This window comes from Hydractinia symbiolongicarpus, chromosome 10, assembly GCF_029227915.1.
Source record: "Hydractinia symbiolongicarpus strain clone_291-10 chromosome 10, HSymV2.1, whole genome shotgun sequence".
NCBI classification, from domain to species: Eukaryota; Metazoa; Cnidaria; class Hydrozoa; order Anthoathecata; family Hydractiniidae; genus Hydractinia; species Hydractinia symbiolongicarpus.
The window spans coordinates 23887012-23902489 of NC_079884.1; the positions used below are offsets into that span (position 1 = coordinate 23887012).

Here is a 15478-nt window from a genome sequence, read left to right on the forward strand (position 1 = left end):
AAGCTCATTTTACTTCCGAGTTCTTTGATATTAAAACTGAGTTTGAAAGAGAAAACAAAAGAAGAATGTTAAAATATTTTTTTCATTTTTATCGTCATTCATCGAACTCATACGCTATTATCTAATTCGAATACGCTTTTTTACGACGACGGGTAAGACATTCAGTGCACGCAAGTTAGTACCCGGTTCCCTTCCATCAATTTTTCCATGTGAACCAATCACTGTTGAACGACCGTCAACTGCAAGATTGAATCGCATCAAGGTAATTGAGATTGTCGTGTGAATTTTCTTCTGCCAGGGTTCAGCCGTTTCAATGAAAGTTGAAGCTATTGTGAAAGTGGCATGGGGACGAAAATGCTTTTTTACATTATGTTTAATTACTTCGTTTCTCTGACTTTGTACATATGCGTTTCATGCAGAAAAGCCAAGTAGAGAAACAACCATCGAACTATCTACAAAGTATTCATGGCTTAAATAATATGTAAAATTGTGTCTATAATGTTAATCCAATTCTTCTTCTTCCCTCAATGCCCGTGCGATGTCAATTTCGGGTACGGGTATACCATCTTTATATCCAACATAAACTCCGTTTTGCTGAGGAAACACGTCTCTTATTTTATTGAAACACAACTAGGTATTAATCGACGAACTCCTCTCCCTATCCTATTATGCACCCACCAAGTAAACTGTCTATAACTTAGTCCTAAAAATATAAAATAGTACTTGTATTTACTTTAGATATTTAATTCTGTAATTATTTGAAAAGAATGAAGATATTTACTTGTTGGTTACGTTTTCTTGCCATCGTAGATGGCTCGTAAGGTGTTATGCATTCCTACCAATGCGGTCCATAAAACCTCCTTCAAAAGTATAATCCTGTGGAAGTTTGCCTGTTCTGCAATGAAGTTATCTAAAAAGAGTATAATTGGAATCGCAATACTGACATGTGCGTATGAACGGCATATCAAAACTCGTCGATCAAATTAAAAATATTGGCAGATTCTAACTCGCAACAGCAAAGACACTCCGCTTCGCTCGGCATTCTCTTACACTTTCCACACTTGCACCACGTGCTCACAGCAACAGCAACACGTGAAGCGATTTCTTTTTGAATAGTATCCTCGTCACAGCTCTTCCAACTGGAATCCAAGTCAGTACTTCGTCTAGTATTTCGCCTGATAGGCTCAAATTTAAATTCTACAATTTTCCTTGTTGCTCTTTTTTTTCTTCTTTTTTTTTGTGTCACAGCTTTTCTGTATTGCAAATAAATAATGATTTCTCAATCATTTAGTATTCATTACAAAGTTTCCTGATATTTTCACTCATTGCCAATGAATTTCACTAGTAAGGTTTGAGTAAAAAATTTCAATGCGAAAGATGATTACGATCTTCTAACAGGTGACGTCAGAGCACTCAAGGTGAAGAAATTTATGAAACAGCATTGCGGATGTTTTACCTTGAGTCGGAGGTGAATTTTTGAATCTTTGAATAAGCATTCTTATAGTGCGAATTAAGGAAAATAAACTTTATATTTGTAAGTCACGTGAATGGATATAAGCAAATTAAGGTCAACCTAATTTTTCTCGGGAGGTAAGCTTTAAAAATGTAAAACTATTATTTTGTTAAAAAACACTTTAAAAAAATATTTTGAAGTGATTGTTATTATGGCACAAACAAGCCACCGTACCTTAGTGATTTTTTGTTACAAACCTTCTACACAATGCTTTTCTATTTTTAATAACAAGGGTGTGGCTGGTATCAAAGGTTGTTAAATTATAAATATACACACTGAAAATCAATTAAAGATTTATTAATAAAGACTGTACGTTGAAACAAAATTTTAACATTACTGAACATGTGAAATGATCATAAGAAGGACAGTGAACTCTCTTGAACAGTGAAGCAAAAATGAAACTTTTTATCCAATACCTATTTTATTTTATTTACTGCTTTAACAGGTACGACGTTTCATTCCTTATTTACTTATGCTCTTCAGCTTTTCGTGTAACATTTCGTTTCTTATTTATCTACGCTCTTGCCTTTTTGGTGTAATTCTTTCACACTTTTTTTGTTAATATTTTGTATTGGCTATTTCTTGTTTGTTTGTTTCAAGAATTTCATTTGTAGTTCATGTAGTGCTCAAAATTAAAGTTTTTATAGATTCTTAATAAATGAAGACAAATATTTTTTATAGTAACTTAGTTTACCGACAACTGAGATTTTATAAACATTTAAAGTCGACTTCGACCGAGTATAGGAACATCTTAAATGCATTTTAAGTTTCAGTGGACCTCCGAAAAATGAAAAAAAGAGAATATTGGAAAACAAATAAAGAGTGTTAACTCAAACTTCAAAAACAAAAAATCATCCTTGAATAAAACTTTTACTGCCTTTTAAAAACTGCTTTACTCCATTTTCAGTCAATCTTTTGCAACAACTATACCAAATGCAGCTGAAATGGCGGAAATCAAGAAAGTCATATTTCAAAATTATGATAAAGCTGTGATACCTACTAAACACAGTAAGTGCCATTAATATCTAAGGTAACACATCAAATGTACTGGAGTATCTTCCTACTGCTGCTATCCGATTGACACTATTTCTTTGCACAATCTTTTCTTCTCTTTACAGTTGCAGTTATTAATGTTACGTTCTCCGTCAATATCAACGATATGATCCCTTTAGAGAAAGCTGAAATGGTAATAGATTTTATCATACTAACTTTTCGTTCAGTTTTCACCAATAATATCCTTGGAAAGTAGTCTTCTTTTCCTTCGTCTTATTTCTTCTTTTTATTTTACTTAAAAAGTTAAAAAAAATTTCAACTTTTAGTAACAAAGATATGTTTTTAACTTAATTTATCATTTGGTGACTGACGATTTTACTATTTTACAAATCACATAATGGCGTGCCATTTTCTCGAATGATTTCATGATTCATCCCATTGCGTGCACCAAATGATATAGCATGTCTTGTTTACAATTTTTATTTCTAAATAATTTTCACATATATTTATTCACTAAATATGTGTATATTTACTATATTTATTGCTGTTTAGAATTTCGGTATTGATGGTCATTTTGCGTTGTCTTGGAAAGATTACCGATTAAAATTCCGTCATCTTTCCAACATCACTAAAATTCCATTCGACTACAAGGTCTACAATAAATTATGGGTGCCAAATATATATTTCGTCCAAGAAAAGTATGGTGTTAGCCATTCGTTGCTGCAACCCAATATTTTGGTTTTGTTGTATGCTGATGGTACTGTGCATACCAGCAGAAGGTAAACACTGATTTATTGTGATACACATTGCAGCAAAAATTTTCGTGAGAAATAGATTGCAACAATATAGCTAGCAATGAAAGGAATTAATTTAACCTATCGTGCTTATCAGAGGCCATTATTCAATTATTTATTTGTAGTTTCTATAGGTTTTCTATACAATTGATTAAACAGAAGTTATAACTGTGGAGTAATAAAGTTGGACGTAGAGAATAGTATATTTTTTACGGTTAAACGTAGGTCCTTTCCAACATAATGTTTTATCAAGAAGATGCTTCAATCATTGCATCAGATATGCTATGTTTATTCTCTAAAAGTTTGTAATACATTGCTTTAGGTTTTTTTTGCGATATTTCTGTTTTAAAAAGAGAAATTTGAATAAAATACGTTCAAAGTTTTATTCGAAGTCGAGTGGAGAGGGTCATAATTAGTTTGGTATGAAGATATTCATCCCCAAAACTGAAACTGTGTGACCTAATAAATAAAAATATTTGTATTGTATGATACGTTCCAAAAGTTTTATCTTGTGTTTAAAAAAAAAATATGCCATTGTACCAATTTTGTTACAAATGCTGTGAACTAGTCAAAATTTCATATTTTATGAAGACACCTCAGTAGATTTTAATGAAGACGTACTCGCTTTAGCCTTTTCGGGCAACGCATCTCATTTCTAACATTTTTGTTCTGTCAATGGAAACCGTCTGCTTTCATAAAATACATCCAAAAATATTATTTTTGGGTATGTTGCGGTTTTTATCTTCATTCTTGCTCTTGCCATCTGTATTTTAAGATTATACTCAATTCCATTTTCTATTTGACGAACACGCCATAATCAGTATTTTAAACTTCTTGTACGTCTGAATGAAGTTAAGAATCTTTATAACACTTCTTTACAAATTTAGATTGTCGTTCAATTCGTTCTGTCCAATGAAAATGCGATTTTATCCATTTGATATTCAAGAATGCAATTTATCTATTGAAACGTGTAAGTATATATATTCACAACTATAGCAGCCGGAAAAGCAGAGTTGTGATACCTTTATTGCATCTTAATATTTCAATTTCTTAGATTCATATAATAAAGATTACGTAAATTTACATTGGGATGGAGTGAAAGGAGATGACAAAGATCTTCACATACAAGATTTCTCAGGAGTAAAAATACTCCTATATGCAGAAAGAGAAGCAAGTTCGCTTTATGGTGAATGTTATTCTCTTGAATATGATTATTATTGGCTTTTAACTATTGCTTTTATTGTTGTTCTTTTGTTGTTGTTATTATTTCTTTGTGTTTGTTTATCTTTTTTCTAAATCTCTTTATTGTTTTTGTTTGCTGTTGTCCATGTATATTACTTCATAGAAATTTTAATAAATCTCATTCAATATCTAACATTTAGTAAAAATCAGAACTTAAGTATGTTTACTTGGGATGATACTGTATCAATAATGGGTTGTTAACAAATGACGCCAACCCTTAGGGGTGAAAGCGAATGTTATGCAAAAGTTGTAAAAAGTGGTAAAAGGTAGTAAGAAGTGGTAAAAAGATGTAAAAAGTTTTAAAAAATTTTAAAAAGTTTTAAAAAGTTTTAAAAAGTTTTAAAAAGTTTTAAAAAGTTTTAAAAAATTTTAAAAAGTTTAAAAATTTTTTAAAAATTTTTAAAAAATTTTAAAAAATTTTAAAAAGTTTTAAAAAGTTTTAAAAAGTTTTAAAAAGTTTTAAAAAGTTTTAAAAAGTTTTAAAAAGTTTTAAAAAGTTTTAAAAAGTTTTAAACGCCTAATCTCTACTTGAAGGTCTCTGTCAACTTAAGGAAAAGTAATAAAGCAAAGTTCATGCAGATTGACGAAGGGGGGAGGGGGACAAAAATCTTAATTAAGTAGTTGACATATTTTGTAAACAATCCCTAACTCTTCAACGTATCCACCATAGGAAAATTCAACCGTCTGACCATGTCCCTGAAGTTATATCGAAACTTAGCACTACATGTCTTGCGAGACTTTTTTCCATGCATTCTGATTGTGATGTTATCCTGGGTTGGATTCTGGATTGATGATAATTCCATTCCAGCACGAGTGTCTTTGGGCATAACTACTGTGTTAACCATAGTAACATTTACAAACAATGTAAAAAAGAACTCTCCCAGTGCTGGTTTGTTCAGAAGTCTTGATTGTTATATGTTGGTGTGTAATTTATTTGTGTTTGCATCTGTGGTGGAGTACGCCTTCATTGAATTGAATCACAAGCCCGACAGAAATAGTATTATCAAGAAGGCAACTAAGGCTGGTACTGAAAATGAAACTACATCAAAGGTAAGGTGTTTTTTCTTTCCCACACATTCTCCCCTTTTTTCATAACATTGCTTTTTGTAAATATTTATCACGATTCGTAATCAAGTGTGACATTAATGTCGAATTAATTCAAGTTTGAATGACTATTGGAGTCTCTTGCGAAATTATATTAACCAATTTGTTACATATTTAGCAATGAAATATTCTTTGGTAATTTTATTTGTTACTTATGTTCAAGACATCCCAGAAAAATTTCAGCAAGTGCTTGGAAATATACAAATACATAGATGTGTATTCTTTATTTACTCACGCCTTATTTACTAGAAGATTTACTTATTTCTTTCTTAGGAAACCAATGAGGCAGGAAGAGTTCTAAAGCCGTTTGGTCCATTACAGTTTTACTCTGGAGAGGCACACCGAATTGACCGTATTTCACGTATAGTGTTTCCTGTTTTTTTCACGATATTCAACGTCGTTTTTTTCCTGTTTCACAGGTTACATCCAGACACAGTTGACTAAACAGATGACCGTTTCATGAAGGAAGGGCACTACATCATAAATTTTTAAAAAATGTTGTTTTTGCGTAGATTATGTGCAATCGATTCCAATATGACTTTAGCAAAATATAATTAAACTTGATTTTGGAATATTTAAAGATTATTGTCTTATAAAACATGAAATATTTAATAGGGAATATGGTAAAAAGAGTATAATAATAGCAATCATGATGCTTTACTATTTATTTGTTTTTAATACTCTTGTTGTTTTTGTTGTTGTTGTTTTATTGTTGTTATTGTTGTTGTTATTGTTGTTATTGTTTTTGTTGTTTTTGTTGTTATTTTTATTGTTTTTATTGTTGTTATTGTTGTTATTGTTGTTTTTTTATTGTTTTTATTGTTGTTATTGTTGTTATTGTTGCTGTTATTGCTGGTATTTCTGTTGTTACCAATAATCATGCGAGGTTTGGACATTTACGTTGAAGCGACGATAAAAACAACATCTACTTCAGAAAACAATTCTAGTTATTTATAAAAACATTCTTGACACTCTTTTGCATGAGACTACTTAGGAGACAAAAAATAAGTTGGTTACAAAAACTAGTAAAGCTGGTCGTTTAGTTATTATTTCCTCTTTTTCTTGAAATTAAAATACAGCAATATAATACAATAAAATGCAAACGCACTATACAGCAAAAGAACATAATAGATTTGCTATTTCGATAGTTAAAGAAACTTTAAGAATATACTTTAATTAGTCAATTGATACTATACAGTATTTTGATCAGTGTTTGAGTCTAATAGAATAGGCTCAAAACGGCTAAACAGAATTTTCTTGGACATAGACGACATCATTAAAACCTCTAAAATCATTATTCTTTTTCATTCCTTTTCCGCCTAAGTGGATTTTTTTACGTGCGTTACAGCTAGTAAATAACATTTGACTTATTAGTCATTTGTTTATGTTGTTTTTTATAAGAGATTATATTATATAAAAGAATTAGATTACGGTATAAAATAGTAGTCCCTTGTCGCATATTTTTTTGAGACGTCAATTTCTTAGGGTGTCAACGATTTTGTTCTAACTAGTCGTGATGTACACCATTGTTGTCATAACTATGAAGAGTTTCTTTTTGAGTAAACTTTGCCTGCATCGGAATATCGTGAGAATTGGCGCCATTCTTTGCAGTCCGTCTTTCTATTGTGTTGAAATAATCGTATTTTTTCGACAAAATACCACTATCAAACAAGTAATTTGTTAGATAAGAAACAGCCAGCAATACTAGAAAAGCCACTACCATAGACATTGAACGAAATGGAAAATTCTGGAAATCTCCATCTGTCTGATAAAAAGGATATTTAATAGTTGCAGGTATGCCAATCAAACTCTCTCCTCCTGTTATTCGTAAAAACAATCCAATCACATACGCACAAATAGATCCATAGGTGTTGACAAAAGGGATATGTAGTGCACCAATAAGCTGTGGGAAAACTACAACAAATACAAGATCGGAACACAATATAAACAGAGCATATATGCTTTTGACTGTTAAACCAATTAGAGTTGACAATGCACCAACGACGAAAATTCCGATTCGAATTACCCAGATAACTTCTTTTCCAGATGCCTAAAAATTAATATGGAATATAAATTTCGTCAAATATGCCATCACCTAAGAGGTTTATCAATTATATTTGCTTATTGGGTTGGTTAATCCGTCTTCATACTTTTTATATTTTATACTGCATACCTTTGTAGTTCAAGTTCAGGCAAGGAAATTAACAACGCAACCAAACGCTTACTGTTTACAATTGGGGGAATGCAATGCTATATTATTAGATAATATCTTGAATATTCAAAAATGATTTTACTTGTCACTCACGTTAGGCTTAAAGATTGTCTTATAAATATTATGCCCAAACATTGAACTAGCTGACAAAACTGATGAATCGGCAGACGACATCACTGCAGCAGAGATAGCTCCCAAACCAATAAAAGACACCCAACCAGGGGTTAAGTACTGAAGCACCATAGGAAGAACCATTCGTGTATCAATGATTGTTCCATTAGCATCCACAAGATTGGCATCTGCATTAGTGATGTTTGTCCAATCTAAATAAATCATAATTAAGTTTTGAGAACTTCATTTAATCCATGAACCAAAACCGTTGAGTACATCCTTGAATTTCTTTTTAATCCTTTCTCGGGAAGCCAAAAGACTAAATTATTAATATGTTTTTTACTAATATTGCACATCTTTTTATAACTAAATAAAAAGAAGTTCTACAACATTTTACATTATTATTAAACGCCCACCTAAAGATTTTGCTGCAGCCCCAATCAAAACAGGCGGTAATGCAGACATGAAACAACCAAATGATGCGATGAAAGATAAAAGTTGAGCCTGGCGGGGAGTCTTTGATGATAACACTCTTTGGTAGTAAACTTGCCATGGTATGCCTCCACAGATCTAATGAAGGCAAGAATTATCCAAGTTGTGTTTTGTGACTTCCGAAAAGGAAAGATTAAAATAAGAATAAGAACTTACTATGAGTATGGAATAATCAGTCCATAGTCCAGCACTATTTGGTTCGATTGTTCCCAACCAAGCACTGCCTGTGTCAACAATGCTATTGACTTTATCATGGGTTAAGGCAAAGGGGACAGCTAACCATAAACCCACTGTAATGCAGGCCAGTTGGATAACGTCTGTGAAAGCGACAGCATACAATCCTCCAAATAAAGTATACCCAACAGCAATGAATGCAGATATGATAACTGATACAGTCATATTTAGTCCAAGAATAACTGCTAATGTTGCACCCAAAGCTGCTAGTATTGAGCCGGTATAAAATGTTTCACCAAGAAAAGCAGGTATATACAACAATGCTCCCATTTTTTTACCATATCTCTCTTGCAAAGGGTCCAGCATGGTCATGTAGTTTGCTTCTCGCATTGGTTTGGCAAAAAACAATCCACCTATTGGAGAAACAAAACAAAATTGCTAAACGCGTCTACCTTTTAGAATGACTTATAACCCTGCTTCAATAAAGGTGGTAAACATGAACTCACCTATTGTTAAACTTACTGCATACCCCCATGGCGCTTGCGCCCATGATAAACCAGAAGTATAAACCGACTCGGCGGTACCATTAATATAACCACCACCAACCCACGTAGCTGTAAGAAAAGAATTTCTATTGTTTATTTTGGCACCAGTGAAAGAACAATATAAAAGAATGTGGTAACTGACCAAATAACTGTGAAGTATAATATTGACAGATACCGTGAGAACTTTAGAAATCAATGTCTAATTAACTCAAGGCAAATTAGCGAATTATATTTCAAAAGAGAATATCTCGTATTTGACATTATGCCACTAAAAATAATCTGTTTTTCTTTTTTCATTTATTGCCTGACGCATTGGCTGTCAGTCGAATAAAGTCTGAAATTTATTGGTAAAAAATGATATAGACCAACTCCTTATTATCCGTTATACCAATTTATTACAACAGGATTGGCAGCAAAAGCAAAAGTAATTTTTATTAGTGTTTTACAGTGTTATATTGTACAGTGTTTACCTGTCATTGTGCAGCATCCTACAAACAGACTTATATTTCTGCCAGCTAAAATAACCTCTGTGGTTTTTTCATCGGTAGTGATAGCTTTTTGCGAGTTCTGTTTCTTCCTCCATGCAGCGTATAATCCAGTCGAAAGAATGAGTAAATAAAAAACAATAATGCTTATAACGCCTGCTACGTTTACTTCACTCATTATTTCTTTCTACGAGTAAGATTTCAGAAAATACTGGAGCAAAAAAATGTCATATGATTATACAAATACTGTCTTCAACTGATCTCCGGCGATTTTATGTATCTAGATTGGCCAGAATTCGTAGTGATGGAAGTCTTCCTCAAAAGACGCTAAACCAACTTTTCTTTTTAAACCAATCTTTCTGTCTTAAAATTAGCAGTTCTTTTTGCTCGTGGTATTACTTTATAAAGTCCTTTTCGTCATAAAAAGGCTTCATTAAGACGCCTTTTTATAGCACTTGTGTTGTCAGTTTTCCACATAACACATCAAGCACTTTTAACATTCCAACGTAAAGAAGATAAAAAGTACTGATACACACAAGCAGTCACTTTCAGTCCGTTTCAAATGAATTTTTTTGCTTTTATGCCCAAAAATGGGCATTATAAACTGTTTTAAAGGAATATCTTTGTTGAATGAACGTTTTTAACGTGATTAATTAGATTACAGGATTAGTCTTCTTTTAGCCACTTTTTCACTGTTATTTAGTAAGTTTTATAGGTTTATATCCCTGATTTGTTTATAAATATCTAGGATCGAAAATATTATGGAAAGGTGTGCTTATATCAAGTTATTATCAGATACGAATGTGTCAAAAACTTGTCTGATATGTAGGATTTTGCCTAAACCCTCAAAGGAAGCCATTTGGTCCGGGGTTTTCAACATGTTATTGACAGATAGGCTGATTTCGTCCCCCTTTATAACATTTGATAAGCTTTACCAGATAAATCAAATTTGTCACACATAGAGTACGTAATGAAAGGAATAAATTGGCAGGAAAATGTTTTTGCTTATATGAACGACTTTTGTGATGTTTATGGAAGCTTGAAATTTGTCCACAATACCACAATCCGCTTAAAATTCAATAATTTAGTTCTAAAGCGAATGTTTAAAGTTTCTGATAGCCAAAAAAAAATTTTAAAATATTTTACATAGTTTGCATAAAAAAAAACAAAAAAAAAATTGCATCAAAATCCAATTTTATTTGATTTTTGGGCGAAATTCGATAAAGTTGGGAAATCGGATTAATCACATGATTAAAATTCTCAGAAAGATTCCCTTTGACGAAATAAAGTTGCCTTCTAAGTTTTAAGTCCTAAGGATAATTGAAACAAAAGTTATTATATCTTCCTGATCATAAGAATTGAGATTTTTAGGAGTAGTTTTAAGCAATAGCTAATATCTAAGGCTCTGAGAGGTATGGGACCCAAAAATTTGACATGCATGTTTGGGCACATTTGGACAGCAAATTAAATTTGATACATGCATAAGCCAACAACAACAATTCTTCATGTTTATTTAAGTTTTATTTACGCCTGCACTGATTACCTGATATCAGTTCAACCTGTTGCCAACTATGTATAGATTATCAAAGTTTCAGATTACCTATGAAATATCTACTTGTAAAAACTTCTATAACCCAAGAGAAACTGAAGTGGAAAAGTGCATTTCCCCTTTAAAATTTGTTTAAAAAAGGTCAGAGATTGACGTCATTACCTTAAGCTCTTTTAACCAGTACAAAACAACAATTTTGCTTTGAAAGAGATGCTACAAGGCTAATTTGAAAGTCAAATGTATATAAAAAAGGAAGTATTAACAAAATTAGCTTTGCCTCTGTGGAAATAATCAAAAGGCCTAATTTAAACACTTTTGGCTCTTTTTTGGTTTTGGTTTGCGCGTCCAGATTCACACTATCACCAGTACTTTGCCAATCTGACGTTTAGAATTATTTATTATATAAGCAACCACTTTATAACCAATTGTATTAAAAATGTAAGACTTTTTGACAACTTTTGCATAAACAAGAATAGTATTGGTTTCCAATGTAAATTTTATTCAGCAAAACTACCTTCGGATGGATTCAAAACCCACAACCCATTACGCCTTGAGTAAAAATATTTTATTTGACGGCTTTTATATTAATCATTTGTGTAACTGGTTTGACGGCTTGCGAATTAACGCAAAATGATTTATTGATTCAAAATACAAAGTTTTTTAGAATTTTTTGGCGAAATGATTCCTCTCAACGAAATAAAGTTGTGTTGCGACTTTCTATTTTTAAGAATAACCTAATGAATTTCCACATTATAAGGATTTCATAAGAAATGGCCAAAGGATCTCAGAGGTACGGGACCTAACAATTTCACATGCAGGTGTCTAATAGATAAATATAAAAAGTCAGTAAGTATCATAGCCATGCATCATATCCCTTAAGCCAGGAACAACTGTTTATCAATTTATAAGTCTTGTGAAATGACCCCGTAAATAAATTAAAAATATATTGTTGCAGTGATGTGTTATTGCCATTGACATGCAAGATAATATATGCAGCTTCTGCATCTTGTTTCATCTCATAAATGGCTACTTTGTTAAGTGTCATTAAGTACTGTTAAAATGCTCGTTGAAACAATATTGGACCTTTATGCGTTGCAGACTTTATCACAAAATACAGAGCAAGACTTATCAATCTCGTGTAGGCAAACATATAGGACATATTTAGTAAATATAATGATCATAATTATTAAAGAAATATAAAAATAATAAAAAAAACCATTAAGATTACACATAAACAACGTGTAAAATGCAAATAAGTTTTTTTGGAATTTAATGAAGCACTAATTGTCATCTTATATCTGGGATAGGTGTCTTTACAATCTTCATGAAAATGAACTAGTGTTAGCACACAACACATTTAACTATGACTTAGTATGGTATCATAACACTGCTTTAGTACTACGGCTTTTATAATTTCAATTTTCCAAAGTTCATCTATATGCGTACGTTCTATGATCTTACGAATACAAAGTCCCTTTTACCTTCGTTGTTATGTGTGAATTTGTCGCTTCAATTGCTTTTATAGTAGGCGGAACATAATTAAAAGGCCGCAGATTTTATCGATTACGGGTTTGTATCTCAAAGTCAATTAAATTTTCCACCAAGAATGTATATTTAAAATGTCGTAAAAATAAAATTCAAATTCTGTGATTTGCGAAAAGATAACTATATTCTGTTAATAAAAAATTAAAATAATTTTTTTGGTATTTTCAAAAAGTATAGACCTAGAGTCAAGAAAAAGTGAAAGTAATTATAATGACTTTTTTATTATTATTGTTTTACAAAAAGTACACCCTTTTATCTGTCATTTTAACACAATATACCTTTACGATAATTCTGAAAAACTAACACTCCATCGCAGCTTATTTAGTGATCAGAGGAGGTAAAAATCACACTTTTATAGGAGTTTATTATGGAGAAAGCACGTTTTTTCGTGATAACTTTTCTTGCCGCGTTTTTTTTTAAATGAAAAGAACACATAAGTTGTATCTTATTATTATTAACGTTTCCTGAGAATTTGAAAGAAATTGATACGACGGAAGTTAAAGAACTGGAGAAAACACGCTTTCGTCTCTGACAAACTCTCATAAAAACACGATTTTTACCTCCTTTTTTTTCGTTTTACAATATCGGAATATTGTAAAACGATGGAGAGCCGTAGGAACGCATGTACAATTGAATTATCGTAAAGGTGTATTGCTATATCACATTCTCTTCCCCGGGGCATTTGGTCGTGAACGAACATATTTTAACAATGTTTGTGTGACCTTTTTAGTATGGCGGAAGACCGCTGCTTTACAAGTAGGATCAAATAAAGAAACACATCTGGACTAGAAACAATTAAGTTCAACATTTCCCTAGTAATGATAGTTCATCCAAAAATTGAGAAGGGCGGCGTTCGTGATGAAGTTTTTAAAATTGTTTTGTTGAAGTTAGTGGGGTTAGGATGGGCGTTGATTAAGGTTAGAATGCGGTAACCTTGTGTTATGAAATTTTAAATTGCCACTCGATTTTATCATTGCGAGTTGATTCCTGCAAGTATTATGTTTTGAGAACTTTTTTATGTCAAAGGTTACAGATCTGTGTAGTAAATAAAAATGAAAAACGTGTTAAAAGTTGAGAAATATATCCAAAAAGTTCACAATTAACTTTACAGTCTTTTTCTTTTCTCTAAAATATTTTTAAACCTTATGTTAAGTGGGATTAATTTTTTTTCCTGACTAGCAAAGTATGAGAATGAAATGGTTACGATTATGTAGCCGGCAAGCTGCATTGCGTTACCTTCGGACACACGTAGGTCAGGTAGACAGTGTGTAAAACTTGCTACTGGAATTATTTCGCGCAACTGTACAACATTATAATCCACGTCAGGAAGGTGGCGAACTTTAGGAAAAATGGTCCTCCTGCTGTCACAACAATTAGAATATTGCACGGGTATGAATTTAACCAAAACACAAGTGAACTTTGAAAAGCTCAAAATGCGCAAAAGAAACTTGTGGCGGCAAAATTAAAAATTAGCCGTGCTGTTTTTTTGTCCATAAATGTAGATTGCGAATTCGAGCTAGGAGGCTAGGTTGTGCGAGCTAGCTATAGCGTTAAAGACTGGAGTACAAACAAGAGAAGCAAAATATAGCTACATTTAGCAATACAGTACTGGTACCTACAAATTTTTGTGACGGGCCACAACAAACCGCTTCTTTTCCCATAACTTAACTTTCGTGTGGGAAGACTCAAGTGGCAAGAGTGGCAACTGTGGTATTTTGAACAAACATTTATTGGCTAATGAAAGCAATATTTTGCTGTGCGCAAGGTCAAGACTAAAATTTTAATTTCTGCCATACGGCAAAAATATCTAAGGTAATAAAAGAACGGGTGAATTTTAATTAGTCTTAACAAATTCTATTTTTATATAAGTAGTTCCATTGAAACACTTTTTATTTTCTTGACGAACTGTATAAATTTATTTTGCTTAATTTAGTATCTAAAAAATGTTTTTTTTTCGATTTTGGAATAATCGGGTTAGTGACATGTCAAAACGTTAATGAAATAAAATTATGGTGAAGCAACAAAGTTTCTTGTGCGATACCGATTATAGGAAATTAATGAGTATAATTTAGGTACATAATGAGAACTAAAAGTTTGGTAAATAAGGTCTAATTGATAAATAAAAAAAATTCGGGAAGTATCATAGATATTCTTTTTATTAAAAACGTCGGTAGAGAATAAGAGGGTGAAATATAAATTGCATGCATAGTCAAAGTAGCAAAAGATGCAGAATATCGTTGCCAGAGCTCTTTTCTTTTATTGCTTTCCGGTATCAGTAAGAGCGAAAAGAAGTCCTGGGAACGAAGTTGAAAGTGTGTCAGTATGAGTATTGCGATGGAGTTATGTGTTGTTAAAAATTTATAACTTTTAAAGTTAGGTCTATTCATCTTTTTGAATACACAATGAACGCAATGAAACATTACAGATGGTTTCTTCAGAACTTTCACACGAAATTCATATTTTGTCTCGATCACCTAAAAATTTTTGTAAATATTTGTCTATTTTTATTGACAAAGATATATTGGTGAAAATTCGAGAGAATATTATTACTTTAAAGGCGATTCCCCTCCCTATTTTGATCTCATCATTTTTTTTATGAAAAAAAACGTTTGAAAATTAAGTTATAAAGATATGTTATTGAATAATTACGCTAGCTTTCTTTTTCTTTAAATAAATTTGTGAAGGCTTTGCATAATAAGAGATATTGCAAAATAAATAA

The 15478-nt window shown here is 31.8% G+C and overlaps 3 protein-coding genes across 3 annotated transcripts; 1 reads left to right on the top strand and 2 right to left on the bottom strand.

Moving 5' to 3' along the window:
• The first annotated feature begins 1862 nt into the window (after nucleotides 1-1862).
• On the top strand, nucleotides 1863-6324 carry LOC130613101 (gamma-aminobutyric acid receptor subunit rho-3-like). The gene is made up of 8 exons (XM_057434428.1): nucleotides 1863-1958; nucleotides 2421-2521; nucleotides 2632-2699; nucleotides 3059-3285; nucleotides 4188-4270; nucleotides 4355-4486; nucleotides 5213-5592; nucleotides 5920-6324. The coding sequence occupies exons 1-8, from the start codon at nucleotides 1909-1911 to the stop codon at nucleotides 6088-6090; spliced, it is 1212 nt and encodes a 403-aa protein (XP_057290411.1). The 5' UTR covers nucleotides 1863-1908; the 3' UTR covers nucleotides 6091-6324.
• Nucleotides 6325-7848: 1524 nt separating this feature from the next.
• LOC130612989 (high-affinity choline transporter 1-like) lies at nucleotides 7849-11758 on the bottom strand. The gene is made up of 7 exons (XM_057434315.1): nucleotides 11752-11758; nucleotides 11528-11592; nucleotides 11377-11427; nucleotides 10913-10975; nucleotides 9651-9852; nucleotides 9158-9249; nucleotides 7849-9073 (listed from the first exon to the last, which is right to left on the bottom strand). The coding sequence occupies exons 1-7, from the start codon at nucleotides 11756-11758 to the stop codon at nucleotides 8540-8542; spliced, it is 1014 nt and encodes a 337-aa protein (XP_057290298.1). The 3' UTR covers nucleotides 7849-8539.
• On the bottom strand, nucleotides 7937-8194 carry LOC130613102 (high-affinity choline transporter 1-like). The gene has a single exon (XM_057434429.1). The coding sequence runs from the start codon at nucleotides 8192-8194 to the stop codon at nucleotides 7937-7939; it is 258 nt and encodes an 85-aa protein (XP_057290412.1).
• Nucleotides 11759-15478: the final 3720 nt, after the last annotated feature.

What these genes read in the sequence shown, in the direction of transcription:
- LOC130613101 (XM_057434428.1), top strand. Translation starts at nt 1,909, where the DNA reads ATGAAACTTTTTATCCAATACCTATTTTATTTTATTTACTGCTTTAAC. An exon ending in TGTGATACCTACTAAACACA is followed by an intron (nt 2,522 to 2,631) that starts GTAAGTGCCATT and finishes TTCTCTTTACAG; the next exon opens with TTGCAGTTATTAATGTTACG. An exon ending in CTTTAGAGAAAGCTGAAATG is followed by an intron (nt 2,700 to 3,058) that starts GTAATAGATTTT and finishes ATTGCTGTTTAG; the next exon opens with AATTTCGGTATTGATGGTCA.
- LOC130613102 (XM_057434429.1), bottom strand. Translation starts at nt 8,194, where the DNA reads ATGATTTATTTAGATTGGACAAACATCACTAATGCAGATGCCAATCTT.
- LOC130612989 (XM_057434315.1), bottom strand. An exon ending in AAACCAAAAAAGAGCCAAAA is followed by an intron (nt 11,428 to 11,527) that starts GTGTTTAAATTA and finishes TTAGCCTTGTAG; the next exon opens with CATCTCTTTCAAAGCAAAAT. An exon ending in ACTGGTTAAAAGAGCTTAAG is followed by an intron (nt 10,976 to 11,376) that starts GTAATGACGTCA and finishes AATTATCCTTAG; the next exon opens with GACTTAAAACTTAGAAGGCA.